Source organism: Bos mutus, chromosome 11 (genome assembly GCF_027580195.1).
Source record: "Bos mutus isolate GX-2022 chromosome 11, NWIPB_WYAK_1.1, whole genome shotgun sequence".
In the NCBI taxonomy this organism is placed as follows: Eukaryota; Metazoa; Chordata; class Mammalia; order Artiodactyla; family Bovidae; genus Bos; species Bos mutus.
This window is the reverse complement of record NC_091627.1, coordinates 77,316,696-77,341,478: the sequence shown is the minus strand read 5'-3', so window position 1 is coordinate 77,341,478 and position 24,783 is coordinate 77,316,696. Positions and strand designations below refer to the sequence as shown.

Here is a 24,783-nt window from a genome sequence, read left to right as displayed (position 1 = left end):
CCCCTTCCCCATAAAGCAGCAGAGTTAGCAGATGTTTATGTCATTCTTTTGTGTGTTTTCATGCATAAATGCACAGTGGCCCACTGTATGTGCTCCACTTTCTGATCAGTGTATCTTGAAGTTCATTTCATGACAACCCATACAGAACTTCCTAATTTCTTTATATGGTAGTACGGCGTCCCTTTTAATGAATGTATCATGCTTTATTTAATCAGACTCCTCTTTATGGACGTAAAAGTTGTCTCTAGTTTTCTGCTATTATAAACAACATTGCAGGAATGGCCTTATATGTCAGTTGTTTTACACATGTTTGAGGATGTCTGTAGCCATGGGATTGCTGAGTCAATGGAATGTGCAAGGAATAATTTTATCATATGTCACCAAATTGTACTTTATAGCGGTTCCACCAACTTTTGCCCCACCAGCAATGGATGATAGTTTGAGCCATCATTTTTGCCCATTTCATCCAAATGTTAATTTTAGAAACCATGAGGTCAGTAGCAAAGAATGGGCTTGTAGGCTATGGCATACTCAGAGGGCACACACCCTGTTATAGTTTTCTTGGGTCTGGACTTCCCGGGTACTCCCTGTAGGGCATCTCCCTTACAGAGAAAGACTCTTACTCAGGGACAGGCAATTGTATACCCATGGCTTTGAGTTGTGAGCAAATTGCAGTGGTCCTGAGAGTAAGGAGAGAGTGGCGTTCTGAGTAGGTCTGAGAATGCCATCCTGGCAGCAGGAAGAGCTCTAGAGGAAGTGGGACTGAGCTCACCTTCTTGGAGGCATTTTGGATCCGCATGGAAGTCCCGAAGCCCCATGGCTTCCCCGTGGGGGAGTGGAAAAGATCTGTTTCGCTCAGCAGCTAATATTTATTGGGTGCCTGTATTCAGTGGTCCTTGCTCTGTTCGAGGGGACTGGGCCATGAGCCAGTCACACCAAGCACAGCCACCTGAGGCTATCCCTAAATCACCGTCAACCTCAAACCCTGCACCCTGAGCACCCGGATCCCACTTCACCCAGGTTGCCCCTGCTGTAAGTAGCAGAAATGTGGTGGCCCCAAGACTGGAGTTTTCAGTGCCGTTGGGGGGATGGCAAATTAAACCAAGCAGTATAAAATCACTAGCCAAGTAGTGAGGTCTATAGATGAGCTAACGTATGTGAGAGAACTCCAGAAAGTGCCAAGGATTGAAGATGTTCAAGGATTTGCCTTGCTACACCAGTAAATCTGCTTCCTGCCTTAACTCCGCTTGGCTGTTAGATTATCCCAGTCCCGTGCCATATTCAGCCACTTCAGGTGTCTCCGACTCTTTGTGACACCATGGACTGTAACCCACCAGGCTCCTCTGTCCATGGGATTTTTCAGTCAAGAATACTGGAGTGGGTTGCCATGCCCGCCTCCAGGGGATCTTCCTGACCCAGTGATACAACCCACATCTCCTACATCTCCTGCATTGCAGGAGGATTCCTTACTGCTGAGCCCCAGAGGAAGCCCAGGTTATCCCAGGGTCATGTTCAAATACCGTAAAAACAGAGAAAACCAATTCTGGTTACATGAAAGTTAGGAGCACTAAACTCCTAAAATGTGTAAGCCACCATGCTTATTTTTCCTCTTCAGTTGTTTGGGAAACGTTCCTTCTTGGCGTAAGAACTTATCACTGTGGAGCACAGATATGGTTTTGTCATTTTAAATTCTGAAATTCCGGAATTTGTTCCAAGTCCTGGGAACTCCACCTCAACCGCTACACTGCAGAAATTAAACCAAAGCGGGCAGTTTGTGCTGTGACCGTGGTAGAATGTCTGTGTTTTCTCTTCAAAGGCTGGTTAAAGTTTGTGGAATCTGTGTCTTTATTTTCTTAGACCTGGACCATTCATGTGCCTGGGGCGGGAGTGCTTGGGAGCGTACAGTCTTCACACTCGCCCTGTTGAGGGGACTGCTGCCCTCACTTACCAACTCTGACTCCTGCCCTGCTTTCTAGATGACTTGGGGAAATTGCTCCTGGCCGAGGCCCTCCTAGAGCAGTGTTTGAAGGGGAACCACGCCACAATAAAAGACTCCATCCCTCTGCTGGAGAAGAATGAGCCGAAGATGAATGAAGCCAGAAACCACCTGAGCAGCATCCTTAACCACGGGAAGCTGCCGGTAAGCGGTTCTGCCCTCTACCCAGCAAGCCTGGGGCTGCCTCTCCTCTCTCCTCCCTCCTGTCTGCTGTCCAGCCTTGCTGGGGTCATTTGGTTGCTGGAGAAGCATGAATCTCTTAAGGGTCAACCTTGCGCCATTCAGTACAGTAGCCACTAGCCACAGGGCTCATCCAAATTGAGACGTGCTGTGAGTGTAAAACACACACTGAATTTTGAAGACAGTACAAAACGCGGAATATAAAAGATCATTAATTCTTTATGTTGATTACATATTCAGATGATAATATTTTGAATGTGTTACATAAAACATTATTAAAATTAATTTCACCTCTTTTACCTTTTTTAATGTGACTAGAAATTTCTACTAGAAAACCCTAAATTACACTTGTGGCCCAAGTTGTATGTTTCTATTACACAGTGTTTGGTTGACCTAGTTTGTCCCTGATCATTTGGCCTCTTCCAGGGTCTCAGGGAAATAAAACCTAGTAAGCCTACTATCTAGTTGGAAACAGGCAAATATGCTGTTGTGTAGCAATGGAAGCACTCTATAACATGGCAGTCCAGTTTGAGTCCACGTGCATTTATTGAGCATCTACTGAATGCAAGGCATTGAAGAGTGACATAGAGGGAGGTACAGTCTCAGCTTTCTTTAGGCCTTTACTGCTCAAAGCATGGTCCACCCACCTGCAGTATGGGTATTATCTGGGAGCTGTTAAGAATGCAAAATCTGGGACGTCTCTGGTGATCCAGTGGCTGACTCTGCACCCCCAATGCAGGGGCCCAAGTTTGATCCCTGGTCGGGGAACTAGATCCCACATGCCACAACTAAGAGTTTGCATGCTGAAATTAAAGATTCTGCATGCTGCAATGAAGATCCAAAATAATCACATAAACAAACATAAATATAAGGGAAAAAATACAAAATCCGATTCAGAATCTGCATTTAAGAAAGCTCTCTCGGTGATTCTCATGCACTTTCTTTAAGTTTGAGACTGTTCTCAATTCCAGTGTATACTGAGTTGTAATAGAAGTATTGGTATGTCATTAGAGACCCAAAGAGGAAGTAATTTTTCAAGAGATATTCCAAAGTAGTGTATTTCCTGACTTAAATATTTACCTCAGGGAGGCTGCAGGGCTACTGAGAAGATAGTCCTATTAAACACTTGTCCAAGGTGGACTGTGATGCATGCCACTGGAGTAGCTTATGAGGGGAGGCAAGTCTTAGGGGGACAGTCCCTGTGGTGAGCTGGGGCAGTCAGACTCAGGCTGATGGTAGTTCTGAAATTGGACCCATTTAGGGGCTGGACCTTAAAAGGGGTCAGGATATGGACTTACACAGATAGAACAGTGCATTCTAAGCTACGGAAGCAATGTATGATCCAAAAGTTCCTCTTAGAAGGGTTTCCTTAAAGTATGTCAATTAGCAGGAGCATCAGGGGATGGCTTTAATTAGGTATAAAGGGACATCGTGACCAGAGAGTTGGGAGTGAAATACCAGGCCAGGAAGTGGGTGTGTTTTCGGTAAGCTGTGTGGGGAGACTGTCCTGGGAGTTTAAGGTTACTGCCTTCAGACTCCTTGACAGGGATTACTGTAGTCCTGGGAGGTTTTGTGCTGGATTAAAATAGCTGCTTGACCCTGAGCCTGTCCCCTGATCTTCCAGGCCTTCTAGTTTCTCATCTGCCCATCAAAATGGCTGAACTTGACTGGTAGGTCTCAAGTTTTTCCCATCAAGACCCTTTAAATTTTTTTCTTTCCGGTAGACTTTTTAATTATATATTAAAAGATTTTTTTTTTTAATAAAAATGACTCGGGCTTATTGGAAAAAAGGTTCACTAAAATAAAAAACTAGTTTGAATAATAATAAGTCCTTGTTTCCACTCCAACCCCCGTGCTCACTCCCATCCCGAGCTGAGCTCTGGTCATCACTTGCTGTGAGTTCCATATGCCTTCTCTATGTTAACAGTCACATGTACACATGTATGGAGCTTTCTTTTCTTCTTAGCGTTATAGGGTTCTTCTCAAGTTGCTCTTTTGCACCAAAAACTCACTTGATGCTATCTCCGTGCCAATATCTCATTCTTTGTATTTGCCGAATGGTATCCACATGTATTATTGTGAAAGCTGCTTTATCTACCATATCAAATTTATTCAATACAGATTTTACCATGCTTTATTAACCAGAGACAAAGATAGGCACTGCTAACATTGAGAAATTCACTGTTATATGGACCAAGGCTAAAAACTCCATGTTAATCAGGCAAAATAAAATATTAAAAGTAGTTTGTGGGATTCTCTATCTTACCCCAAAGGCAAAGGTGTGACTGGGGTGTGATATTTCTTGGCAGCAGATGAAATCTCAGGTGGCTTCCCATGCATTCTGAGGCGTTCTCCTGGGGTGAGGAGGAGACGTGGGTCCCAGAGCACCTCCTCAGGGTAGTTTGGAAACTTCTGCCCTCAGTCACCTCCAAGATCCTGTACAGCTTCGTGCTTTGGAGGCTGGTGAAAATGAGCCATTTGTCTTGACTTCGGTGTCCAGTGAGTGCCAGGTTTTGCCCCATCTCACTGGTGCCTCACAGTAACCTTCTGCAGTGGTATTTACTGTTATTCCCATTTTCCAGATGAGGAAACTGAGACCTAGGAGAGGTGAGTCACTTCGCCAAGGACCGCAGCGTAGTTTTTTGGTCAGCCTGTCTGACCCTGCTCCCACATTCCCATGTTCTCCGCCGTTTCTCAGTGTTGTGTACTGAGTGCTGGAGTAGAAATTAAATAATGACTGAGAAACTGGGACCAGGAGCTGACTATGGCTCAGATCATGAACTCCTTATTACCAAATTCAGACTTAAATTGAAGAAAGTAGGGAAAACCACTAGACCATTCAGGTATGACTTAAATCTCTTATGATTATACGGTGGAAGTGAGAAATAGATTTAAGGGCCTAGATCTGGTAGATAGAGTGCCTGATGAACTATGGACGGAGGTTCGTGACATTGTACAGGAGACAGGGATCAAGACCATCCCCATGGAAAAGAATGCAAAAAAGCAAAATGGCTGTCTGGGGAGGCCTTACAAATAGCTGTGAAAAGAAGAGAAGCGAAAAGCAAAGGAGAAAAGGAAAAATATAAGCATCTGAATGCAGAGTTCCAAAGAATAGCAAGAAGAGATAAGAAAGCCTTCCTCAGCCATTAGTGCAAAGAAATAAAGGAAAACAACAGAATGGGAAAGACTAGAGATCTCTTCAAGAAAATTAGAGATACCAAGGGAAGGTTTCATGCAAAGATGGGCTCGATAAAGGACAGAAATGGTATGGACCTAACAGAAGCAGAAGATATCAAGAAGAGGTGGCAAGAATACACAGAAGAACTGTCCAAAAAAGATCTTCACAACCCAGATAATCACGATGATGTGATCACTCACCTAGAGCCAGACATCCTGGAATGTGAAGTCAAGTGGGCCTTAGAAAGCATCACTACGAACAAAGCTAGTGGAGGTGATGGAATTCCAGTTGTGCTGTTTCAAATCCTGAAAGATGGTGCTGTGAAAGTGCTGCACTCAATATGCCAGCAAATTTGGAAAACTCAGCAGTGGCCACAGGACTGGAGAAGGTCAGTTTTAATTCCAATCCCAAAGAAAGGCAATGCCAAAGAATGCTCAAACTACCACACAATTGCACTCATCTCACACGCTAGTAAAGTAATGCTCAAAATTCTCCAAGCCAGGCTTTAGCAATATGTGAACCGTGAACTTCCTGATGTTCAAGCTGGTTTTAGAAAAGGCAGAGGAACCAGAGATCAAATTGCCAACATCCGCTGGATCATGGAAAAAGCAAGAGAGTTCCAGAAAAACATCCATTTCTGCTTTATTGACTATGCCGAAGCCTTTGACTGTGTGGATCACAAGAAACTGGAAAATTGTGAAAGAGATGGGAATACCAGACCACCTGACCTGCCTCTTGAGAAGTTTGTATGCAGGTCAGGAAGCAACAGTTAGAACTGGACATGGAACAACAGACTGGTTCCAAATAGGAAAAGGAGTACGTCAAGGCTGTATGTTGTCACCCTACTTATTTAACTTATATGCAGAGTACATCATGAGAAACGCTGGACTGGAAGAAGCACAAGCTGGAATCAAGATTGCCAGGAGAAATATCAATAACCTCAGATATGCAGATGACACCACTCTTATGGCAGAAAGTGAAGAGAAAGCCTCTTGATGAAAGTGAAAGTGGAGAGTGAAAAGGTTGGCTTAAAGCTCAACATTCAGAAAACGAAGATCATGGCATCTGGTCCCATCACTTCATGGGAAATAGATGGAGAAACAGTGGAAACAGTGTCAGACTTTTTTTTTTTTTTTTGGCTCCAAAATCACTGCAGATGGTGATTGCAGCCATGAAATTAAAAGACGCTTACTCCTTGGAAGGAAAGTTATGACCAACCTAGATAGCATATTCAAAAGCAGAGACATTACTTTGCCAACAAAGGTCCATCTAGTCAAGGCTGTGGTTTTTCCTGTGGTTATGTATGGATGTGAGAGTTGGACTGTGAAGGCTGAGTGCCGAAGAATTGATGCTTTTGAACTGTGGTGTTGGAGAAGACTCTTGAGAGTCCCTTGGACTGCAAGGAGATCCAACCAGTCCATTCTGAAGGAGATCAGCCCTGGGATTTCTTTGGAACGAATGATGCTAAAGCTGAAACTCCAGTACTTTGGCCACTTCACGCAAAGAGTTGACTCATTGGAAAAGACTCTGATGCTGGGAGGGATTGGGGGCAGGAGGAGAAGGGGACAACAGAGGATGAGATGGCTGGATGGCATCACTGACTCGATGGACATGAGTCTGAGTGAACTCCGGGAGTTGGTGATGGACAGGGAGGCCTGGCGTGCTGCGATGGGGTCACAGAGTCGGACACAACTGAGCGACTGAACTGAACTGAACTGAGAAACTGGGACTAATGTGGGTGGCTATGTTGCGGCTCCTGCTGTTAGAGATCTCATTTGGCATCTGTGAAGTATTTCCTCACCTCTTCTTCTTACCTGAGTGTACACATGAGGTCACTCTTCCCTGTTTATTGACAGACAGTGAGGCACAAAAAGGCTCGGTGACAGCCCTGATCTGTCCAGTCGAAGGACTGTCCCCCAGACCCAGTGGCTTCTTGCAGAGCATCCTTCCACAGGGCTGAGGCTCTGTGGTTCCCACACTGTTGAATTGACAAGCCAGGTTCAAATTCAAAGGCATGGGTCCCAAAGAGCATAGCCAACTTTTAATTCTGCCAGGAAAGGACATTCACAAAGCCCCCAAGCACAACAGCAGAACCATTCCATTTTCTGTTACTATCGATGCATAAAAGAACAAACATCTTAACATCAAAACACAAGACAGATATGCTTAAGAATTATGCCCTTCTTAATTCTTAAGAATTAAAGGCAGCTTTTTAACTAGCATGACTTTAACTTTATAAAACATTCACCGCATCGTCCTTAATTTTCCACCAGCTTGGGGGAAGCTCTGTTGTAAACTGTTATTGGTTCACCAGGAACCACTCCAAGCTACACCGTGTCATCTCGCCCTGAAGCATGTCCTGAGCTTAGCTGCCCTTTTCCTTCTTTACAGGAGAACAGAATAATAATAATAATTACTCATGGCCTGTGTTTATGTAGCTCCTTTCTAGAGAGAAGTTCAAAGCTCTTTTCTGGACTTCGTCTGCTTATGCTCTTGGCTTCGCTGTGACGGGAGGTGATGGGTGGCTGTTATTATCTTGCCCTCAGCAATGGGGAAATCCAGGACAGAGCAGGGAGGAAATGCGCCTCCAGAAGGTGTGTGATCTGTGGCCCTGACCCAGGGCAGAGGTGACCTATTGGGGAGATCCCCTTGAAAAATTCAGCCTTTGAGCAGGTCTGTAGTTAGCAGGTCAGGCATGCAGGGGGCCCAGTGGGTCTGCTTGGTGGAGACATTGTGGGAGGTCAGCAGAAGGGAGCTCTCTGGTAGCCAGGGAGGCTTCTAGGAGGAGGTGGGCCTGAGCAAGGCCCCGAAGAAGAGTGGAGGATCTGCATAGACTGAGGGGAAGGGGAGACTTACAGATGGGGCTTGTGTGAGCAGCAGCAACGGAAGAACGTGTATTGGACCAGTGAGGGAGGGGATTGGGGCTTTGCCGTGTTCCACTTCCCTCTGTTGGCTTCTGAGAAGGCAGTAGGTGGTGAGGAGTGGTGGGTGCTTCCCCTGGGGTTGTGAGTACCCGAGACTCTGATCTCCCTACAGGGGGTCAAGGGCAACACCTTCCTGTTGGTGACAGAGGCCGGGAGTGGGGACCAGGACTGCATCTCCCCGGAGCTTCGTGGACAGAACTGGAGCTCTGTGGGGGGGGTGGTGCCCAGAGCCTGGCCAAAGGGGTGGTGGGCTGGCTGAGCACAGACGTGGAGGCGGAGGGCTACCAACAATGGCCTCAGAAGGTGGAAGATTTTAGAATAGTCTGGGCCCACGTCCAAGGCCAGGACTCTCAAGCAGGGCTGACCAGACCTGCTCGGGTCCTGAGGGAGTTCCCAAGAGTGCTCATATGGGGCGGAGATCTGAGTGTAAGCAGTACTTGATCAAGTAGGGGAAAGAAAACAGGCTTGCGTGCAGGCACTGGATTCTGATAAGATAAGGGTGGTGGCCTCACAGGCCTTCACTCTCCTGTCTTCTGGCCACGTTTGTGGCTGTGGCCGTCTCCCTGCAGGGGTCCTGCTGCTGTGGGTGAGGGTTTCAGCTTCAGGCCCCTCACCTGCAGGACTCTTTCCAAGGCCTTTCACCTGGTTAAATATACATATATGCATCTATCTATCTATCTGTGTAGATGGGGCTTTCCAGGTAGCACTTGTGGTGAAGAACCCACCTGCCAGTGCAGGAGATGTAAAAGATGCAGGTTCGATCCCTGGGTTGGGAAGACCCCCTGGAGGAGGGCATGGCAATCCACTCCAGTATTCTTGCCTGGAGAATCCCCATGGACAGAGGAGCCTGGAGGGCTACACTTCATAGGGTCACAAAGAGTCAGACACGACTGAAGTGACTTAGCACGCACACACACATATATATAGAGAGGACCCACAATTATATAAGCTTTAGGCCCCCTGGACTGCAAGGAGATCCAACCAGTCTATTCTAAAGGAGATTGGCCCTGGGATTTCTTTGGAAGGAATGATGCTAAAGCTGAAACTCCAGTACTTTGGCCACCTCATGCGAAGAGTTGACTCATTGGAAAAGACTCTGATGCTGGGAGGGATTGGGGGCAGGAGGAGAAGGGGACGACAGAGGATGAGATGGCTGGATGGGATCACCGACTCGATGGACATGAGTTTGAGTGAACTCCGGGAGTTGGCAATGGACAGGGAGGCCTGGCGTGCTGTGATTCATGGGGTCGCAGAGAGTCGGACACAACTGAGTGACTGAACTGAACTGAACTAGGCCCCACGAAACTTGACTGGGTCTCTGACTCCCTGCTTGTATTAAAAGCAAGTGCCTGAACTGAGTGCCAGTGCCTGCCTTGGGTGAAGCTTCTGGGGCTTCTGGGAGCTTCAGTAGAAAGGAATCAGGGCCCAGTCTGTAAGCCACTTGCAGTCTAGTTGGCAGCATAAGACACACACACACACACACACACACAACACTTTTAGGGACTCGTGTGAAGATATCACCAAGAGCCACAGTGTAGGCCAGGGACCACAGGTGTGCAGAGAGGGGAGCTGTCCACGTGTACTTGAGGGGTGGGAAGGCTTCCTGGAAGAGGAGAGGTGTTCTGAGCAGGGTCTTAGACAAACCATTATGGCTCAGAGCGGGGAGTGTTCATCCCTGGGTACCTGGTGGGGTGGGCCAGGGGCTTTGTGGCAGGAACCCGTTGATGTGGGCCTTGTCCTTTCAGCCGCAGTATCTGTGTGAGGCCATGCTGATCCTGGGCAAGCTGCATTACGTGGAAGGCTCCTATCGAGATGCCATCAGCATGTACGCGCGGGCCGGCATTGATGACATGTCCATGGAGAACAAGCCCCTGTATCAGATGCGGCTGCTGGCAGAGGCCTTTGTCATTAAAGGTAGGTGTGGGCGCCAGCCGGGGCTCCCCTTCACTGTGCCCAGGTCATTACACTCTGACCCCCACGTCCCTGGAGCACTGACCGGCCAGGTGGTTGCCAGGGTAACCAGCCACACCGCTGGCTGACTGCAGGTATGGGCTGAATGTCAGGTTAGAAGGCTTGGGTAACCCGCCCTCACTCTGTTGACAGATAGGAACCCAACTGTGTGCCCTTGGGCATATAGCTCTTCACCTTTCTTGGCCTCAGTTGAATTTTCTATAAGACAGGGTCGTAATAACCTGCTCTCACAGGGTTACCATGAACAAGAGGAATCAGTTGTGTAACCAGGTTGGGAAAGGCTTAAGAAATGTGCCACCTGTCGTCAGGCTGGCACCAGTATTGATGTTGGCTACAGGTCAGGTGCTTGATGGCAGAGAAACCTGGAATTGCTCAGATATCTGCTGCTCTCCTGCTGTGAGTGGCCCAGGGGGGTGGTGCTGGGATCCTGTGATGGGCCGGTCAGAGCCACCTCCCAGGGTGAGTAGTGTTCTGGTGGGGAGCTAGGCACATGGGCTTAGTAATGTAGGAATTTCATGATGGGGGTTGTGGATTCTCACGTGGGGAAAGAGTGCCCTTGACCTGAGCTTGTAGGCGTTACATGGTGGTGAAAGCCCTGCCCCAGACTTTGCACTGCAAGCTCCTTCTTCGCTGGACCCTTGAACCCTGGGATCATAGAGCCTGGGCAGTGGCTCTTGGTGGCAGTGAGGGTCGCAGGAACCTGTCCGTCCAGACTGTTACCAGGATTCTTGGATGGTCAGTCTTTTTATTCCAGCACAAACCAACCCCCAGAGTCTAGAAACACATGTGGCCCTGTGGGGATTTGGTGCCTGGTAGTGGCAGAGTATTTGTCACCTTCTTTTCTATTGTAGACGGGGACATTCTGCCATCTTATATACAGGGAAACTGAGGCCTAGAGAGGGAAGGTACCTCGCCTAGAGTTACCCAGAGATCTGTGGTGGAACCAGGATTGGAACCTCCACCTCCTGTGATGTTGGCTTTGGACTATGATTCCCCACTCCCAGTCTTCTGTCTCCTTTGGGTCCCAGAGGACTGACTAGTCTGAGCAGGGCATGGCCTCCTTTGAGAGCTGTTCGTCCACCCCTGAGTCCCTGGGTCCCTTTCACCATTGAGAGACTGTTAATGCCCTCCTGGGAAATTGCTGAGATTTTCACCCAAGACAGACCAGTACCAGGCTGTGAGAAGCAGGTGCCCATCTCGGATGGTCCAGTTTGGGGTCTTCTCCCATTGCTGTCTTGTCCCTTTCTCTGCACCCCTGGCACAGGCTGGGGGGGTCTTGCAGGGGTTGATCTTCATTTGGCATTTGAAAACCACCTCTGCCACCAACTCCCCAAACCTAACACCCTTCCGCAGGGCTCCTTTCCGGCACTTTTTCCTGTAGACCTGGCTCGGTACCTACTGCTCCCTGTCTCCTGCTTTCTACTCTTTCCAGCACGCCTCCAGCTTCTTGGGGGAACACAGGCCCGGTGGTCAGAGGTGCTGCAGGGGAGGTAAGGAGCCGGGTGTCCCCGGCGTGGGCTGCTCGATCATCTGGCTGTGCTGGCTCCCAGCCCCCACTGACTGCACGTGGCCTTGTGCTTGCCTGCCTCCTCTCTGCCTGCCCCCTCTGTGCTGTTGCGGTGCCTGTACCCTGCTGCTTGGCATGCTGAGGTTCACCTGACCCTGTGTGTGCTTGAGATTGCACGTGGCCTCCAGAGTGTGCATGGTGTTGGTTCTCCTGGGTCTAGGGGATCCAGCAGGGTTCCGCAGCAGAGCGTAGGGGGTGGGGACGGCTCATCATTGGTCCTGACTCCATTTGTGAGCATGGGGCTTGTGTTAGTCTGCCAGGCTGCCAGAGCAAAATGTCATTGACTCATGCTCAGTCATGTCTGACCCTTTTGCGACCCCATAGACTGTATCCCACCAAGCTCCTCTGTCCATGGGCTTTTCTAGGGAAGAATGACTGGAGTGGGTTCCTCCTCCTGGGGATCTTCCTGACCCAGGGATCGAGCTATTGTTTCTTGAGTCTCCTGCATTGCAGGCAGATTCTTTACCACTGAGCCACCTGGGAAGCCCCAACAAAATGTCATAGACTGGGTGGCTTAAATAATAGGAATTTGTCACAGTTCTGGAGGCTGTGAGGTCCAAGATCCATGTACCAGCAGCGTTGGTGTCTGGTAGGGGCTCACTCCTTGGATGGCGGGTGGCTGCCTTCTCGATGTGTCCTCACGTGACCTCTCCTCCCTGTGGGCTCCTGGAGAGATCTCTTCACCTTCTTATAAAACCTCTAATCCCATCATCAAGCCCCCACCCTCATGACCTCATCTAACCCTAGTTACCTCCCAAAGACACCATCTCCAGATACCATCCAATTTCGGTTAGAGCTCCAATGGATGAACTTGGGGGCCCACAAACATTCAGTCTGTAAGTAGAATGGTGGCAGCAGCATGCCTCAGAGTTCAACAAACAACAATATATATTTATTAAACCCTCACTCCACGGCAGGTATGCCCTCCTTCAGTCTACACAGTAACCCGCTGAGTAGGTGTTCTCTTCATTCGTATGTTCTAGACCAGGAGTTACAAGCAAAGAGGAGAAGGGACCCTTGTGGATGTCCCTGGAATTGGCAGAATCAGGATTTGAACCCAGGCAGCCAGAGCTCATAAACACTCTGTGATGGTGCTGCTCAGAGTCCTAGACTGGAAGGAATCACGGAAATGATGTAGGTCAGTTCTCAGGTAACAGATGAAAAAGGCTGGCGGAAGTGAAACAACTGGCCTGGACATCAGTTCGCTTGTGTGTGAACCAGAATGCCCTCCCTCCAGGCTGCTCTTTTCAGCCTTTGTCGGCAGATGTTGGGTGGCCTCCTGCGAAAGCCCAACATACCTGCTCCCCAGTACCCTGCCTGACCAAGCCATTACAGCTGAGCTTCTGTACCGTCTTGCATTGGAGTCTGCTCTGTGGTTCCACCTGGTCCCTTCCTGTGGGGCAGGGAGTTGGGTTCTGCAGCCCACCTGGCTGGAGGGAAGGGGGTGAGGCCGTGTGTCGTAGTGGGAGGGGCCTGAGCGCCCTGCCTGGAGGCTCAGTGGGACTGTAAGTGTGGGTTTCTCAAGAGCAGGCTCTGAGTCTCTTCACTCATGAGAGACATAAAAACACACTCAACTCACCTGCTTTCCCCTTCAAAGCAGAGGGACTTGGCAGTGTGTCCTCTGGGAGGTCACTCACCCGGACTTGACCTTGCTCTGAAGTTGGGGAGACATGGATGAGAACAGAAGATTCTTTCTGATTCTCAGGGAGAGCTTCAGACATCGTCCCAGGAGCTCGAGAGAGGGGAGCAGTTGAAGCAGTTGTGGGTTTCTCTTGCTTGAAGTGAAGAAACCTTATGTGCACATGCATGTATATTGCATGGAGTGGGGGACAGGAAGATATATGACCCTCCAACCCCTCTAAGGGAAAAAACTATTGTCTATGTCAAATTTGATCAGAAACAATATGAAAACTACAAACTTTTCACTAAGATAGAAAAATAAAACAGCTTCACTTCCCTGTCTGAATGAACTGTTCCCCAACATCACACCTGGGATCAGACTGACCCGATCCTGCCAGAAGCAGAGGACTGGATTTTAGGGCCTCACATGGGCCCCGGGACAAGGTTGGGCTCTGTCAAAGCCTCTGGCTTTAAGGAAGGACTGCCTCTCCCCAGTTCCTCCAGCTCCTTCTGGCTGCCGGGTTGATGGGTCTGCCACACAGAAATAAGCCTGTCTTGTGGCCAGCTGCTCCCAAGTCCCGGGCTGGCCCTGGATGGAGCTGAGGGCCCTGTCCCTGCCTGTCGCAGTCCCCCAATTGGCCCCTCATCCCCCAGTCTTCCAAGCTCCTCTGGTTATCTGACTTTGTGGTATACCCAGAAACGTGAGGTGTGGGCCCTCCCGCTCTGGACCCTGAGAGTGTGATGGGGGCAGAGCGCGGAGCGGGGGCAGGATTATCACATGCACCACCCAAATTGGAAGTGTAGACTCAGGCCCCACACCAGATGTACTGAATCAGAATCTGCATTTTTAACAGCATCCCCAGGTGATGTGTATATACCTTACAGTTTGAGAAACAATGTCCTGGAACTCTCTTTTAATAAACATTCGTTGGCTGGTGGATTGACCTTTAGTTCATCTCTAGAATGAAAGGGAGTTTTTATGCTCACTCTTTGGATGCAGAAACTGAGGCTTGTCCACAATTGTGCAGCCTGTGAGTAGCAGAGCTTGGACTGGTGGCCAGTGGTTGTCTTCCAAGCTCCCATGGCTGACTAATATTCCATCATATTAATATGTATGTTCCAGCGTCTTCCTTATCCATTCATCTGTGATGGGCATTTAGGTTGTCTCCATGTCTTGGCTATTGTGAACAGTGCTGCAGTGAACACAGAGGTGCATGAATAGATACCTCCTTTTGATACCGTTCTGATTGGTTTGGGGGAAACATCTTCCATTTACTTTGCATTAAAGACAATCTAGGATAATTTGGTGTCAAGGCCCTTCTCAGAAGACCTGTCCTTAGTACTGCCCATCTTTGCAGAGCCCTGCTGGTTTGATTCTGTGTGCTTGTGGCTGTCAGCCTGTCTTCCTACGAAACTTGAAGCCCCTTGAGGATAGAGGGTCATTTCTTCAACACTCCCAGTCTTCTCTCCCTCTTCTCCCTTCCCTTCCTGGACCACATGTTTCTGATAAATGAGGTCACTCCTGGTGCTCAACATGATCTAGAAAGTTCTGTCCCTTCACCTTTTCTTGGGCCACTGTCCTCGCCAACCAACCCCATTTTTGTTCCTCTACGTGTAGGTAGCACCAACACTTCCTTCCAGACACAGTTCAGGTGCCTCCTCCACCAGGAGATCCCCCTGATTGTAGCTGCAGAATACAGCATTCGCTCCCTCTGTCAAGCTCATTTGGACGTTGGCCCAGTCTCCCCAGTTAGAGGTCAGTTTGCTTCTCCTGCCAGGGGTCTGGTGTCTTGTCATTGTACCCCTGGCCCAGCTCCCACTGGAGAGAGTAAAATTTGCCAGCAGTTGATCCAGCAAGTGCCTGGTGGGGGTGCCATGATGGACAACTCGGGTCCCTCCTCTCAGAGGAGTGGCAGGTAGGTGAGCAAAGCCCACTGCTGGTGTGCTGTGCCCCGGGAGAAGCAGCTGCTCTGGAAGAGGCCCGCAGCATGCAGGGCCATCCCAGCGCTGATGAGTCATAAGCCACCTAGTGCCACTCTTTCCGGCCCCGCCTGTGCATCAGCAGGCTGTAGTGTCCGTGAAGTCCACCATTTGGGAAAAGCAGGAAACGGGAACACCCAGTGGTGGCTGGTCTGTAGCTTACTCCCATGGCCTGCTGGGCAGGATGCCAGACTTGCTGCCTGGCCATGGTGTCCTGGCCACATGGCTGCCCCCAGTTCTGTGGGCTGCTCTGCCTTAACATCTTGGCGGGGGTGGGAGGGTCAGTCTTTGAATCCTCTTGGGGGCTACAGCTCCTCAGCTGCCCATCTCCAAGTAGGAGAATCACTGATGTCCAGGGAGAACTTGTTTGATCCACTGTTCCAGAGAGGGAAGTGAGTGAGACCTAGCAAGTTGTGGGGCCTTCCCAGGTGAGCTGGCAGGTGAGGCTGAACTTTAGGATGGATCAGCTGCAGATGGATGGAAGAGGTACCTTCCAGGTAAAGGAAAAATCCAGAGGGAGGCCCTGGGGAAATGGAAGTGATGTATTTGGAGTAGGGTATAGTTATACCTTTCTGGAACTAAGAGGGTATGCTGGAGGGACTGGGAAATAAGGGGCCATCAAGAGCCGGCAGGAAGGCTTGTGGTATCCCTTTTGCTGGTGTTCCAGAACTTTGGCCCTATGTGGCCATACCATGAGGTGTGGCACAGCCTGTTTCCCGTAAAATTGGGCTCATCTGTTGGCCAGCACGCTGTCTGGGTCCATCTGGAGTAGTCTAGGCAAGGCCATTGTGGATCCACATAACAAACTGTCGTCTTTTCTGTTGATCTGAGTTCTAAGGGTATCCCCAGTTCTCACGGACATGCATGATGCTTCAATGCCTGTTCTTCTGACATCTTGAGCCTTACCCAGTTCAGCCCCGAAAGCCCCAGTGCCGCTGTCCACCTCTCAGCAGTTCTTTGGCAAAGAGCTCCCTTCTCTCCTCCAGCCTGTGTTGCTTCCTGTTCTCTGGCCCTTGCTCAGTGTGGTAATGACCCCCCATTTCTGCGGCCGTGTGTCCTGCCCTGAGCCCTACAGACGTAGTCATTGCTACCTAGTTTGGGGCTTGTGGGCCCCTTGAAAGCCAGAGGTGCCTTGTGCTTTAGCCAAGCCAGTCCCTTTGCCTCTTGCCCGCAGCCCAGCACCAGGGAGGCTACCCTGGGAGGTATATCTGCTGGCCGACCAATGAAAGGATGGCCTGGCCGTGGAGGGAGAGGGCCCTGGTTCACCCAGAATACTGCAGTATGATGCTAAATTGTGAAAGTGCTGTGAAAATTTAAAAGTAAAAATGTAAGAAACATTAAGTAGCTGTGAGAAATTATCTTTTCCTCACCCCTCAAGATTTTTTTTCTGTTCATTCAGTCTCTGAAACCGCCAGCTCTTCTACTGTCTCCTGGGACTTTATGGCTTTATTTTTGTGTGTGTGTGTGTGTGTGTGTGTGTGTAAGCTCAAGCTTATGCACACGTGTCCTTTTTAAAAAAATTAACCATTTATGCGTGCATGCACAATCACTCAGTAGGGTTCCAAAGACTGTAGCCTGCTAGGCTTCTCAAACCATGGGATTTTTTTCCAGGCAAGAATACAATTTTATGGGTTTAGTAAAACTGAAAAAAATGAAAGAACACCAGGCAGCTCCTAGGGCAGGATATGGTGGGATATTTGGTTTGGGGGGTTTTTTTAGTCCTGGTATGGCAGGAATTAGCTGTTTATTTTGGCTTCCTTCTCAAAGGGGCGTGGGCCATCTGCCTTGTGGGAAAGCAGGTCAGCCCTGGCCCCAGACTGTGAGCCCTGGAGTGAGAGGCTGGCCTGCAGATGGAGAGGAATGAGCAGTCTGGGCGTCTTGCAAGGGGCTGGTGTGTTCATTGTGTGCTCACCAAGCCTTTACCGAGGTCCTGCCTGGGTGGAGAGATACAGAACAGGACAGGAAGGTGGGCGGACTCACAGAAGGGAGACCGTGGAGCTGGAAGTGAAGGAGTTGGTGTGGTCTCCCTGCATCGTCTCCTCGTGGCCCGTTCCTCCATCGTTGGAGGCCACCCCCGAGAGTAGTTGGTGGGGGTGTGAAATTGGACAGGACACTGAGGGGTGCATTTGAGAAACCAGCACTGACACTATGGCCCAGCTGTGCCAGGGTAGACAGCTGTCATTCAGCCGTTAGATACACATGTGAAAGGCAGGACCCCATGGGTGGCCAGAAGCCTGAGATTTGGGAACCCCTGGTGGGTCATCGAGGGTAAGTAAGGAAAGACGTGTGGAATCTGGGCTGAGAGGACAGATGGTGTTGAAGCCGGAAGACCTGGGTCTGGCTGGCACTTAGAGTGGAGGTGTTGGAGGGAATCTCTTCTCCCTGAGTTAGATTTCCCATTTGTCATTCTTGGAAAGGGCTAAACCCCTACCTAAGAGATGATTTTGAGCATTACTTGAAAGGTTTTCTGAGAGCACAAGCTCTGTTTTTCAGTATATCATCAAACTTAATGTTCACAGCCAACCTATGAGGTGGACACTGTTAGCGATCTTATTTTGTGTTTGGGGAAACTGAGACTTACATCTCTGCAAATATTTTGGGGTATATTCTTCCAGTCTTTTTTTCCTGTAGGTTTATATGTTTTAAAGAGAAATAAGTTCATACATTCATGTATTTTTTAACTTGTTTTTTGAAGTTAATATTTTATGAACTAGTTTCTAGTATGTGTGTACATTAAAGTAGCATCATAGCATTTCATTGCAAGAATCTATTGCAGTTTAGCAAACTTATCTCCTGTTATTGAACCTGTAGGTTAAGCCTCTCTCTCCTTTTTTTTTTTTTTTGCCATTATAACAGTGCTATACTGGATATATTTAAAGCTAAATTTTTAATTTTTTTGCATACATTATTTTTTTAAGGATAAATTTCTAGAAGTAGAGTGAAGTCAAAGTATATGCACTTTTCAGAGACTTTGATACAAGTCAAATTGTCTGCTCTTCTTTTCTTAAATTTTTTCAATTGGTAAAATATAAAATTTAGCATCTTAACCATTAAAAATCTTTCAGCTGCAGTAAAATACACATAAAATTTATTATCTGAACCATTTTTAAGTGTACAGTTCAGTAGTGTTAAGTACATTCATGATGTTGTGCAACCAATCCCCAGAACGCTTTATCTTGCAAAATTGAAACTCTGTGTCCAGTAAACAGTTTTCCGTTCCCCTCCCCCAGCCCCTTGCAGTCCCCATTCTACTTTCCGTCTCTGATTTGACTACTCTAGGTCCCTCGTAGAAGTGGAATCATACAGACTCTGTCTTCTGTGACTGGCTTATTTCACTTAGCATGATATCCTTAAGGTTCATCTGTGTTGTTGCATATGGCAGGATTTCCTTTTTTTAAGGCTGAATAATATCCCACTGTATATATATCTTACATTTTCTTTGTCTATCCATCAATAGACACTTGGGTTGCCTCTGTCTTTTTGCTATTGTGAATACTGTTGCTATGATCATAAGTGCACACATATGTCTTCTAGACCTTTTTTTCAATTCTTTTGTGTGTATACCCAGAAGTAAAGTTGCTGGATCATATGGTAATTCTGTTTTTAATCTTTTGGGGAATGACCAAGCTGTACCATTTTGTATTCCCACAGTTGTCCGCTTTTGAGTGTGATTTATAAGGGTTCTTCCCAACCTGGCCTTGCGGCTTCCTCTCTTAGGGCTGAAGCAGTCACTTGCATGTCTTCCTCTCTCCCATCCTCCACCTCCATAGGGTGTACCCTTCTTGCGTGCCCTGTACTCTTTGACCAGCTGGGTAGGCAGGAGGGAGGGCTCCACATATCTGGAAAGTTCCACTATAGAGGGAGCATCGCGTTCTCCATCTCCACGTCCAGAACCCCAGGCTCCAAGGGCGGGGCTTCTTGGAAGAACTGCTGTCCAGGATGGGATGAGTCATTCAGACTGATGAGGCCAGGGCCAGTCTGTGTGTTGAGCCCAGGGCTGTGCCAGGGTCAGTTTGCCTTCAAACGGAAAGTTTGGAGTTCTTGAAAAAGCAAGAGTTCTTGAAAGAGGAACTCCCCTCTCTCATAGGACAGGGTGTTTTCACAGAAAGACCCCTCTGCTAGTGGAAATTCAGGAGGTGGTACCCAATGCTTGCTGGTAGCCCCTGGCTTCTTGACACTTGACAGGGCTGGGATCCACTGGGATCCTTTGGGGGCAGGCTCAGGAGCAGCCTGTCTCCGCCTTGGACCTCGTATGGTCTCACACACAGGGCAGAGGGTGAAGAAACTCGAGGCCTGGAGTCCCTGGTATATTTCCCATTAGATATTCATAGACAGGAAAATGGACTTTCATATGAATCAAAGAGCAAATATAAGACAAAGAAGCCTTTTTTTACGGATAGAACTCAGTGATTGGACTGTGACTCTCACTAGGAGGAGCCATTGCTAGTTCCAGGAAGCTTTTTGGTCTTCTGTATGTTGGAAATTATTTCATACACCACCACATCAATGACTATATCCCCTCTAATTTGATCTTCATTAGTTCCATAGTCATAATTGCTTCCTTTAAAAGAGGAATATTTTTATTGTTTTTAGATATATTTTTATACAGTTCCTAGGTCTTGAGTGTGTAATTTGATGAATTTGGCAAATGTAGATACCCATGTAACCAACAGCCCAGTAAAGACAAAGAACATTTCTATCACTCCAGAAAATTCCCTCAGGTCCTTTACCCATTGGTCCCTTCTCCAACCCCACCCCAGGCAATGATTGCTTAGTTTCTATTAATACAGGTAATAATTTTGCTCTTGTTTAGAATGACATATAACTGAAATCATACAGCCTGTACTTTCTGATATCAGGCTTCTTCTGCACAATTATAAGTTCTGAGAGATTCATCTGTGTTGTTTATTTCTGAGTAGTATTCCATTGTATAAAAATGCTACGGTTTGTTTATAAATTCAGCATGAACTGTTTTTTAGAGAGGAAGAAACTTCACCAGGCTCTGCACTCTGCCTGAGTGAACGTGCACATTCCTCTATGCATCCTTCCACTCACTGAACACCAGGTCTTGCTTTCGCTGGGTGCAAAGATCAACCAGAAATGGGCAGAGAGGAAGGGCACACGAAGAGGAGACGCAGCTAAAACGTTCTGCTGGTTTTGGAGTCGAGAGACTTCCGAAGCCTTCAGGGAAGAGGTGGTTTCGCTGTGAGCTTCTAAGGAGGATGGGTTTAGAATTCTCTCCTAGAGGAGAGGCCCCTGCTAGGAGCTGAAGGAACGGATGAAGCTTGGGGAAGGTGGCAGCCCCACAGACAGATGCTTTGTTGCGGCCAGCCCAGCAGGGTCTTGGAACTGGCAGCCTGAACCTGCCAGGCAGCTGGCATCACCCATCCCAGTTCTGGGCCCAGAGGTAGGGCAGTAGGGAACCCAACCAGTGGCATATCTCTGGCCCGGGCTGGGGAGGGTGGGCACAGGATGAGTGAAAGCAGACCCTCTCTGTGTCTTCTGGAGTTGGCTGTGCCCTCCAGCCATCTGCGCTTGGCTTCCAGGCCAGGCCCTGAACATTTCTGTGTCCCGCCATCCTTCGGGGGCATTGGCCATGGTCTCAAGAGGAGAGGCTGGGCCAGCACTAGCAGTGATGCAGGGGACCTGCCTTCTTCCGCCTTCTTGTTGCGTCTCCTCCAGCTCACCCTCTGTTCCTCCTCCCCCTTCAGTCCTCTCCTGGTCATGAGTCATTTGGCAAGAGGCATGTTGACACTTGGTGACCTGGGTAACTGAATCTTTGTGTTGAGCAAGGGCCTTCACGGCCTGTGCCCAACGTTTCCCAGACTGAGGCACCCTAACCTTTGAACCAGTTCACACCCCATCCTGGCAGAGGGCAAGGTCACTGAATCCATATGGGTTGACATCTCGCCAAGAAAAGCAGTGATTCCTTACCTTCGGTTTGTAGAGTACTCTACTTTGTCAGACTTGATCAGGCTTGTCGTTTGTTCAGCCAGCCAGTGCTTGCATCGTGCCTACTGTGTGCCAGGTTGTAGAAAGGGGAGCGTGATGAGGTCTATGCCTTTAAGGAGCCTACAGTCTGGCTGAGCAAACATGTGCACAAATAAATAAGTATAAAAAATAGTGGGGCTGAAATATGTAAAGTGTAGACCAGGAGAGATGGTTGGTTATGCCAGGGTGTATCAGGAGGGGCTCCACAGAGGAGGTGGCACTCAGTGGGGCAGAAGGTGAGCTGTAATTTTGGGTGGACTTTGGGGGGTCCTTACATTCCAGGCAAGAGGAGCAGTCTGAGCCGTAGTCAGCTCAGGCTTAGAACAAAGCACCACAGACTGGCTGGCTTATACCCCACAGACATTTGTTTCTCATAGTCCTAGAGGCTGGAAGTCTGAAATCAAGATCAGGTTCTGGTGAGGCCCCTCTTCCAGATTGTTTGTTATTGTTTTTAGTTGCTAAGTTGTGTCTGGCTCTTTGAGACCCCTGATTGTAGCCTGCCAAGCTCCTCTGTCCATGGGATTCTCCAGGCAAGATCACTGGGGTAGGTTGCCATTCTCTTCACCAGGGGATCTTTGTGACCCGGGCGTCAAACCTGTGTCTCCTGCATTGGCAGGTGGGTTCTTTACTGCTGAACTAGATTGCAGGCTGCCAACATCTTGCTGTGTGCTCACATGATGGAACAGATGAGGGAGCTCTCTGGGGTCTCTACAGACACTAATCCCTATCACGAGGGCTCCAGCCTCAGGATTTAATCACTTCCCCAAGGCCAGCCTCCTCATATCATCACCTTGGGCTTTAGGTTTTCAACATGTAACTTTCAAGGGGATACAAACATTTAATCTATAATGTGTGGTGAGAGACAAGGCTGGGGAGTTGACAGGGATGAACTTTGGAGGGTGTGGTACAGAGAGTCAGGAGTTTGGACCTTATACTATAGCAGCAGGGACCCTTGGAGGGGTTGTAAGCAGAAGAGTTTTGGAAGGATCACCCTGGGAGCCATGAGCAGGATGGATGAGAGCCTGGAGGCAGAACTGTGAGCTGCACGTGACAGGAAGGCAATTTATCTCTTTATCTACTCAAGAGATAAAGCCCGAAATAAGGAAATAAGAGAGGGGAAGGGGAGAGGAGGTTTGAAATGTTAAAATGGTCATCAGTTGGATGTTAAGGCCAAAGGCAGAGAGATGAGGATTCTCTTCTTATCCCTTCCTTCCGTCAGTTCATCTTGAACACTACTACATGTCACATACTGTGTGGGCACAAAGATGAGAAAGATCTGAGTTCTGCCCACTGAGAACCACCATCTAGGACAGCACTCTCTAGTCAGGACTGTGAGTTGCACATGTCAGGAGTACAATTTAAGCAGACTTTGACCCCTCCCCTGCCTTGAGGGAGAAGTCGGGGAAGTGATTTATTGGTGCCTACATTGGAAGGTTTCAGGGTGTAGTTCTTCAGATTCAAACTCTTTAGGAATCTGCCCTTTACCATCATGTCTCATCTCTGCTCTGTGTAGACTTCATTTTTTTTTTTTTTTTTAATGACTAAGCGTTTAGTCAATCTTTTTCCTGTCTTAAAACAACAACAGATATAAATATAGTTGTTTTCCTTCACAGCTTTCTCTTCCTGCTTTCTTATAATTCTGGGATTTTTGTTTTTGTTTTGACTTTAGAGTTATGTTTTCTTATATTTAAATTTTGGTAAGAAGACACATATGTATAAAATACACCATCTTAACCGTTTTCAAGTGTAGCATCGCATTAATGACATTCACGTTATGTAGCTTCGTTTTAAGGTCAGCTTTCCCTAACAATTCCAGTCTGACCTCTTAGCAGCTTAACAAGCCCAGTGGAAGGGGTGAGAATTCTGGGATCGGGTCCTCTTGGCCCCACCTGGCCAAGTGCACACCCTAGCCAATCACTGTGGGCTTGATGATAAGTCAGCCTGGATCACATGCCTGCCCTGGAGGTGAGATAGGGGCTGAGGCTGCGGGATGGACACTCAAAGGGAAAGTGAGGTGCTGCTGCTGAAAGAATGGGAAGTGAATGCCAGGGACACAAAAACAGATTCTCCTGCAGGCACATAGGACCTGAGTGTGTAACGTAGGCAGGGTAGAGATTGGTTGGTTCCTCAAGAGGTCTGTGTGTAAGTGCTGTGTAATCAAGCATCTATCATGTGCAAGGACTGTGGCACTGTGACAGTCTAAAGAGACTCATTTGCTCAAGTTGAACTACTGGGGGAGAGAAGAGTTGGATGTAAATAACCGCTCCAGGATGTAGACGTGGTGAGTGCCTGGGGAGGGGTCAGGATTGCTTCGTGGAGTGCTGCCTGGAAGGCCAGGCAGGAGTTGGGCATACGGGTACCACCAGTGTGGTTCCCCACATGGGGCACGGGTGCCTGCTGTCTGCCCACTGCTTGATGCCAGCCGCTGCTAATGCCATTCTTGCTTTAGGCCCTCCCCCGCTTCCCTGGACCTCTGCCTCCCACTGGCTGCTCCAGAGTCTCAGATGAGACCACCCTGGGCGCCTGAGAGGGGGCTGGAGTTGGGTGCCCCCACCTTCAAGCAGGGCAGGTCCGAAGTGCGCCCCTCCTCCTGCAGGCCTCTCCCTGGAACGCCTGCCCAACTCCATTGCTTCCCGCCCCCGCCTGACCGAGAGGGAGGAGGAAGTGATCACCTGTTTTGAGAGAGCCTCCTGGATCGCTCAGGTGTTCCTGCAGGAACTGGAGAAGGTAAGCTGGAAATGACAACCCCGTCGTCATCACTGCCCTCTGCTGAGCATGTGTATCTGTGCACCACCCAGCCCTCCAGTCTCGCCAACTAACCCCATAGGTTATGCTTGTGCAAATTAGAAAAGAGGGCCCTGCACCCATCCTTAAGGTGCTCTGGAAACTCCTTATAGTATCCTGATCCTGTTAGCATGATACTCTTTACTGCCAGAAAACAGTTTTACTAAATAGAAGAGTCCACACTGTCTATGGGGAGCCAGCAAACTCCTTGATGAGCTCAGCTCGTGTGACCAAGTTTGACAGCCCTGTTTGAGACAGCCCTCACAACAGCTCTATGAAGTAGGTATTATATGCATCCCTGTTTAATAGATGATTCTTAGGTTAGTCTGTTTGCCCACTCCTCTCCCCTTGGAGGGCTTTCCCGGGTGGCTCAGTGGTAAAGAATCCATCTGCCACTGCAGGAGACACAGATTCGATCCTGGGTCAGGAGGATCCCCTGGAGAAGGAAATGACAACCCACTCCAGTATTCTTGCCTGGGAAATACCCCCATAGACAGAGGAGCCTGGCGGGCTACAGTCCATGGGGTCTCAAAGAGTTGAACATGACTTAGTGACTGATCACCACCACCCATTCCCCTTGGAAGGGTGCAGT

The 24,783-nt window shown here is 48.6% G+C and overlaps 1 protein-coding gene across 2 annotated transcripts in view; it reads left to right on the top strand.

Moving 5' to 3' along the window:
* Positions 1-24,783, top strand: part of TTC7A (tetratricopeptide repeat domain 7A) — a 123,350-nt gene that overhangs the window by 8,551 nt on the left and 90,016 nt on the right. Inside the window, exons 2-4 of one of the 2 annotated variants that reach the window (XM_070379626.1) lie at positions 1,977-2,140; positions 10,024-10,192; positions 24,004-24,134. In XM_070379626.1, the coding sequence (XP_070235727.1) occupies positions 1,977-2,140; positions 10,024-10,192; positions 24,004-24,134 (464 nt within the window). Of the gene's footprint in view, positions 1-1,976; positions 2,141-10,023; positions 10,193-11,681; positions 11,740-24,003; positions 24,135-24,783 lie in introns of those variants that run through there. The other variant, XM_070379627.1, reaches the window with a different exon arrangement.